Source organism: Cavia porcellus, unplaced genomic scaffold (genome assembly GCF_034190915.1).
Source record: "Cavia porcellus strain 051 isolate PalLab524CR breed Dunkin Hartley unplaced genomic scaffold, mCavPor4.1 scaffold_30, whole genome shotgun sequence".
NCBI lineage: Eukaryota > Metazoa > Chordata > Mammalia > Rodentia > Caviidae > Cavia > Cavia porcellus.
Genome location: NW_026947513.1, coordinates 40,792,990 through 40,798,989, shown reverse-complemented (window position 1 = coordinate 40,798,989; position 6,000 = coordinate 40,792,990). Strand labels below are relative to the sequence as shown.

The window sequence follows — 6,000 nt, the reverse complement described above, 5'->3', positions numbered from 1 at the left end:
GTTTGCGCATTATAGTCTTTCTAAAATGCTAGAATATTTTATGAATGAAATAACTGAAATAAATCATAACCTCGCCAAATACCTGGCACAGAACAAATCTGAATAACCAAATTTTTCGGCTCCTTGAAATCTCAAGCAGACCTGCTACTTCTATAGTTAGATATCCTACAATTGACTTCCGAAGCAGATGCTGAGCAGGTATCTCACTTCAGCCGCGGGAGCTCTGGCAGCACAGGAGGGGTCAGCTGTAGAGACCCAAGTGGGTGTTTAAGAAACTCGCCACGGAGCCTCGGGTCCGGGGCGCGCGGCGCGGTGACGACGATGTCGTCGGTGCCACCGGCCCGCGAGGGGCAGCAGGCGACCGGCCGCGGCCAGCTCGCTCTTCCAGGGTTGCAGCAGGGCCGGGCTCGGCTTCCCCCGGGCCTCCCGGGGGCGTCCTCCGGAGAGCCCGCGCCCGCAGCCCGGGGGAGGCGCGCCAGGCACCGCTCACCAGCCGCCTGCAGGTGACTTCCCCTCCCGCTGGGACGCGGCTGCCGCGCACCGCAGCTTCTCACTGGCGGGCGGCGGCCGGGGGCGGGGGCTGGGAGGAGCGGAGGAGGGAGCGGGGCGAGCACGAGGAGGAGGAGGAGCGGGGGCGAGGACTGCGCGGAGGGGGAGGAGGACGGCGGCCAGGGAGGCGGGCTGTGCGGAGCCGCGGCGCAGCAGACGCCGAGCAGCCCAGAGCCGCAGGAGCGCGCGCGGGGGCGCAGCTCCTCCTCGCCGGCCCGAGCCGCTGCGCAGGCATCTGCGTCCGCCCGGCCCCGCCGCCCGGCCCGCCAGTGGCCCGCCGCGTCCCCGCCTGCGCCGGGCTCCATCACCTCGCGCTTCCCAACTCCCGTCCTGCATCCTCAGCCAGCCTGCCTTTTCCTCTTCTGTTGCACGTTTCATCAGGACTTGGGATGACTTGTCTTCCTGCCCGCTTCGCTCTCCGCGCCTAAGACTGAAAAGGAGCTTTACCGCTCTCCCTGCTGTTCCCGGGGACATTTACACACCGCAACCCTGACAAGTCAGCAGCGGCGAAGGACAGGGCGCGGGACCCTCTGGACACCGGCGATCGAGCCCCGCGCACAGCTGCACTCCGCACCCCAGCTAGAATCGCACCGAGCCCCTCCGAAGGAGCAGAGCAAACTTCAGCCGCCTCGGGGATCCGCGGTCCGGGTTCGGAGGCTCCGCGTGCCGGGGAACACAGCACCCCGAGGGGCTCTCCTTGCCCTTGGTGCGAGGCCCGAGCCGCGGCCGAGCCGCGCGGGGCCGCAGAGGGTAGGACAAGATGCGGGGCTCCGGACCCCGGGGTGCGGGGCTCCGGCGGCCCACGGCCCGCACCCCCGCGTCGCCGGCCGGCTGCTGCTGCGCGCCCCGCAGAGCCCCGCTCTGGACGTGCCTGGTGCTGTGCGCCGCGCTGCGGACGCTCCTCGCTAGCCCCAGCAGCGAAGGTAGGCGGGGGACGGGACCGCGGCTGGGTGAGGCCGCCTGGGAGCGCGGCTGGGCGCCCACTCCGACTTGTGTCACGGTCAGCTGCCCGCCTTCGCTGGCCTTTTCTTCCCTCTCTGCTCTCGGGGTTGCATTGTTTGACCTGAGCCGTGGGGTTGCAGGGCCCCGCACCTGCGATCCGACCTTGTCTGGTTGGGGGCGGGGAAGTTGGAAGTCAGGATGGAGAGGGGTCTGAGACCCGCGCGGGGAAGTTGGGTGGGGTTGGGAAGTGACATTTTGGGTTTCCAAGGAACAGCGAGGAGGATCTCAGGACCGATCCGTGGGGATTTTAGGAATTGGTGTTGGATGTTGGTGATGGGAAGCATTCCTGAGTTGACTGGTGCCTTTTGGGGGCGGGGAAGGGGTGTCCTGCTGGGAGCTGTTATTTAGGGCATCAATAGCTGCTTCTCCGAGGTGTGTGGCAAGAGCATTTACTTATAGGGGGAGGAGAAGGACAAGGAAGAGGAGGAAGACAAGGAGAAGGAGGAGAGCAGGAGGCGCCCCTGCCTTGGGTTGCCCTTTGCTCGGGCTGGGTGCTCCCTATCACCCACGGGGAGGTGGCAGAGCGCGGGAAGGTGTGGGAACCTGCGCGGAGAAGGCGGGTGTAGCTATTAGGAAGTGGGCCCCAGGTCCTGCAGTGGCCACTTTTCAGCTCTACCCCTAGTTCTGCGCTCTGAACCTCAAAGGGCACCCGTGCCCAGCTCAGTAGAGTGGTGCCGGGGGCTGACCAACACCTGTGTGCTCCGACCTTCCCCGGTGGTTCTCGGCCCGAAAGCCTCCTTTCGCCCTCGGGTTCAGGTCCCCCGTCCAGGTCCCGACCCCCCACCCCGCCCCAGCCGGACCGCTCCTCTGCCTGACCGCCGATCCGCTCCGGGGCGCGCTCCCCGCGGGGTAGGGGCGGAGACGCCGCAGCGGCGCTGAAGGATCCGGGAGCCGACCGGAGCTGGGGCGTCCTTCCGAAGGAAGCCAGTGGAAGCCCTCTCCTCGGGCCTGTGGTCGGGCTTTGGGGCCGGGACGCGACGTGGGCGGCACAGAGCCCCGGGGCGGAGAAGGAGAGCGCGGGGACCCCGGGCCGCTGGAGTCTTGCGCGCTCCGGCCCGGACTGCGCTTCGGGAAGCGCCGGGCTGACCCTGGCTCTGGCGCCGGGAACCGGGGAGCCAGCGATGCACACCCCCGCCCTGAAGCAGCGGCCGGCTCAGAACCTCCGGCTCGGTTCCGTGATCTCAGCAGTGTGGCGTGTCTGTGGAGACCGGTCTGTGCTTACACACGCTGCCTTCCCGGCTTCAGCCAAGTGTTTGATTATTTCTCCTCCCTGATAAAGTTGAAAAAGTGTTTTCTGAGGCCGTGGAGCTTTTATTCCCACGTTATGTGAGCAGCCTTCTGTTAGAAGCCCAAGGGATTGTAACAGGGCTGGGGGTCTCTTTGAACTGGCGTTTTCCACCGAAAGGGGTGTCCTACTAGGACGGACGCCGTAGGTGTGATCGCAGTTCATTCATTCTGGCTTGTTTGTGTTATAATTCCAAGGCTTTTCTCCCCACGTGATGGAGAGGGAGCTGAGGCAGAATCGGTGTCTTGAGATTGGGGCGCTGAAAGAGGCGAATTCGCAGGGAGGGTGACGCACGGGGACAGCCAGGGCGGGACCCAAGGGGAAGGAAAACCATCAGAAGACAGGAAGGGAAAGAGCAGTGATCTTGCTAAGGTGTGAAAGAGAGCTGGAATTCTACAGAGCCCAGCGGCTCCCAGTAGGTGTGACACCCCAAGATGGTAGCCTCAACAAGCTAGAAAACGCACTGAAACTTGGTGCAGAGATGGGGCTTGCCAAGGTCTGTCGAGGATGAGCGCCCTTTACCACCTGGCACTGAAGACACCAGACTTCTGTCTGCTCTTTGGGAAACATTTTGTAGCATAAACCGTTATACATAGTTCAAGATAAAATATTATTACTATCTGTGGCCTCATCTAACTGGCAAATCCCTGTGCAACAGTGATCCGTATTTCTGAGTAGTGTTATTGCCGATCTTTATTTTGTTTCTATACAATTTCCATTATTCTTTTGGTTTTCCATTTTAGTGGTACTGTACAGCAACGAAATACAGTCAAGTCTTCAGAATGACAGTCTGTTTATTTTTATTGAGTTAGCAAACCGGGTTAGAATTTTTCAGTTTGATTCTGGAAGAACTTTGGAGGATCAGAGTCAGAAAGACTTGATGCACACCCTAAATTCATGAATGACCTGCTTTTATGTAATTTGCTTTCTGCAACGCACAGGGATGTTTAGTGATTTCACAAGTTTTTGCGTTTGCACACATTGTGTATGTGTAACAAACATGCTCTGATTATGTGGAGGAGTACAGAGGAGGAGGAATGTGAGTTGATGTATTCTCTCATTATGATAATTTAACTGAATAATACACACAATTGAATAGAAACCTAATCCTTATCTATAATGTTGGGTTGATGTGACGTTAATTCACTTAGAATTTTACATTGTTTTAGCAGAGAAGAGTAAAATGTACTATTTAGCCGGTATTCTAAGCAATTAAGATAGGCACATCCTTAGTTATTATATAGGCGTAAACTACATACGGCTACATAGGCAAGAAAGCATTAATTTACAGTGTAATGTAGAAAATCTTTCACATAAGGTAATTGAGAGGCATACTTAGCAGGAGGCTAAAAGAACAATATTAGCAAGTATGTCAACAAGTGAAATGTTTAATAAATTTAAAATAAAGGGGTCCGCCCACTGTGATAAATTTTTGGAGTTGGCCCCTAACTTATTCAGTAACTGCCACTTCTTGCTGTCTGGAGATATATTTGTAAACAAGCATTATTTGACAAGTGCTTTTCTCAGCAGGGATTCTTGGCCAATTACTGCTGAACAGCTCTGCATTGAAAATGATTCACCCGCAGTGAATCAAACTTAATTCATTGAAGCTCCAGTCTGTAATGTCCCAGTAAAGTGCTTTTGACAGTTGTCAGCAGTTTGTGTTTGAAAAGTCCAGTTTCTGGTCTCTGAATGTTCTGTATGTTTGTGAGAACAGGAAGGCAGAGTGCTGCTGGGGAAAGAAACACTCGGAGGGGGCCTGCGCTGCTTGAAAGACAGTCGTAAAATTGTAAATTTTTCACTGCAGAGTCAGGAGGGATAAAGTTTGTTTTAGGGTTTTTTCTTGGTGTGTAATAGGGCCAGGCCCATAAAACAGATTGGAGGGCATAATAGATTTGTAAAACTTAATGGCTGTATTTTGTGGCCTTGTCGTCCTGTTGTAATTCATTTCCTTTTAGATAAATCGGCAGGACCCCACAGAAAAAGGACAGTAAAATCATTCCCTCCCCAGGACTCTCCTGCACAAGAAAAGAGAGTCATTACCCCCATTTGAATCATAGAATGTTGGAACTAGAAGGGACCATGAAGTGCTGTGGCTTTTTGCTTAATAAACCATGAAAAAGAGGGAGGGTCCTGGGTCTTGACATTTTAAGCTCTTTCTTGGATGTCAGGATGACAGGTAAAAGGATTTCATTTCTTCCCATTAACACAGAGGAGGGTAATTCCTGGGTTTGCAGTGGAGATTGCTGCTTGATTGGAAATCACCCTTTTGTGACTTTATCACCCTGTAAAAGATATTAGTTTTTTTTTAAATTCCAATCCACATAGGATATAGTTGATATGAGAAAAGGATTCACTTTTCAATCCTTTGAATGCATTACTATTTTATACTATTATGGTGACTACAAAATGTGGACATTTAGAATATGTGGTGCTCTAAATAAAAATCAAAATGAAATAATAGAGCCGTTTATACACAAACATGGCCAAACTAAATACTTTCTTCGTAATGCCAACGTGGAGAAAATGACAGTGCTTTAGTTATTTCCGCTTCTCTTTACTTGTTTGACTCCTACTGGGATCTGCGTTGTTTAGGGTGCTTTTTCGTGGATCCTGCTGAAAAGTTAATTAAATTTTCTTTCATTTGTTGGAGATTTTCCCGGCTTTGACTGTAAAAACAGAGTATAATGTGCATGGTTGTATTAACTAATTTTTCCCTTTTATTAATGAACTTTAATGTTCTTTATTCAAAAAATGAAAAATTTAATGTTTGTATATTGAAGAAATATCTACTATAAAAATATTGATAACTTCTGTTCATTATCTTTTCAGTTTAAGCCAACAGATATATACTTTATGAGTGAATAGTTTAAATTCAAGTTTGCAGAGGTACTTTATTTGAAAATTGTTATGACACTTGGACAATCAAAATAGCTTTAGAATAATTTTTATAAAGCCTCAGAATTAACTGAAGCCTGAATATCAAACTTATAAAGTATTGACTGCAGTGTTTGCCATTTTATAACAAGTGAATTGTGATTACAAAGCAGTATGAAAGCTAAAAATTTCAATGAGTACCTTAAATGAACGAAAATGCTAATGATTCTTGCTGTCTGAATGTCTATTGGTTGTGACTCAGTGGGGCACAGTGGCTGCTCCCAATA

The 6,000-nt window shown here is 52.1% G+C and overlaps 1 protein-coding gene across 15 annotated transcripts in view; it reads left to right on the top strand.

The window, feature by feature from the left end:
• Positions 1 to 997: 997 nt before the first annotated feature.
• The window catches only part of Epha5 (EPH receptor A5), a 337,092-nt gene continuing 332,089 nt past the window's right edge, over positions 998 to 6,000 (top strand). For 4 of the 15 annotated variants that reach the window (XM_003463755.5, XM_003463754.5, XM_013145832.3 and 1 more), the window contains exon 1: positions 998 to 1,472. In XM_003463755.5, the coding sequence (XP_003463803.1) occupies positions 1,310 to 1,472 (163 nt within the window). In that variant the 5' untranslated portion in view covers positions 998 to 1,309. The remainder of the gene's footprint in view (positions 1,473 to 6,000) is intronic. The other 11 variants (XM_063240630.1, XM_005000947.4, XM_063240629.1 and 8 more) reach the window with 4 other exon arrangements.